The 961-nt window shown below is 67.4% G+C and overlaps 1 protein-coding gene across 1 annotated transcript in view; it reads left to right on the forward strand.

Moving 5' to 3' along the window:
• MAN1 (alpha mannosidase) overlaps window positions 1-842 on the forward strand; it is a gene marked incomplete at both ends in the record, with an annotated part of 5,138 nt that extends 4,296 nt beyond the window's left edge. Inside the window, 2 exons of the mRNA XM_005768127.1 lie at window positions 149-187; window positions 726-842. Coding sequence (XP_005768184.1) covers window positions 149-187; window positions 726-842 — 156 coding nt within the window. The remainder of the gene's footprint in view (window positions 1-148; window positions 188-725) is intronic.
• Window positions 843-961: the final 119 nt, after the last annotated feature.

Here is a 961-nt window from a genome sequence, read left to right on the forward strand (position 1 = left end):
CACACACACACCACACACCGCTCACACCGCTACAACGCACTGGGCGCACTTTGAATGCCGTGGGGCTCCTGTCGTCTAGTCGTGGAGTCGCGAGGGACTAGCCTTGTGCGTGTGTGGAGAAGTGTACCTCCCCTTGCCCCCCTCTCAGGCGGGCGCCTCGCTGAAGGACGGGGAGGTCGAGTTTATGGTCCACCGGCGCGTGCAGGTCCCACCCTCCCCTACCCCACGGTCCCCGAACCCACCCTCCCCTACCCCACGGTCCCCGAACCCACCCTCCCCTACCCCTCCCCTACCCCACGGTCCCCGAACCCATCCTCCCCTACCCCACGGTCCCCGAACCCACCCTCCCCTACCCCACGGTCCCCGAACCCACCCTCCCCTACCCCACGGTCCCCGAACCCAGGCGGACGACAGCCGCGGGGTGCAAGGCGCTTAGAACTGGACACTCGGAGTGCGGGCTCGTGTGTCCCTACTCGAGCTGCTAGCATCCGAGCGGACGCGTGTTCAGCCGTATTCCGCTGCGCAGCGCTGTATCGCTGTGCTCCCCCCCCCTCCCCCTCTATTCACGCGGCGCTCTGAAGACGCAGCACAGTAGACCGTGCTCCCTCCCCGAGGCTGGCGTACTCAGCACGCAGGCGCACAGCCCGCTACCACACCACCCTCCGGACCGCAGCCCGCGCTGGGTTCGGTACTCTGGAGGTATGGTACTCACACCGCAGGTGCAGGAGCCGCTCAACGAGACGATGTGCGGGTGCAACGACATTCACGCGGCGCGACGACCCTCAGCCTTGGCCGCCGGCCGTAAGCTGCAGTCTGGTCCAGCCGTCTTTTCTTTTTGGTAGGCGCCAGGCAAGATGGGCGCGCATGGCCGCGAGGGCGACGGAGGCTGTGAGTGCGCGGGACTCACGATGCGCGGGCGGCACTTGCTGCTCTTCGACAAGGCCGACACACCCGCCACTCC

The sequence above is a fragment of the Emiliania huxleyi genome, assembly GCF_000372725.1.
Source record: "Emiliania huxleyi CCMP1516 unplaced genomic scaffold EMIHUscaffold_47, whole genome shotgun sequence".
Taxonomy (NCBI): domain Eukaryota; phylum Haptophyta; order Isochrysidales; family Noelaerhabdaceae; genus Emiliania; species Emiliania huxleyi.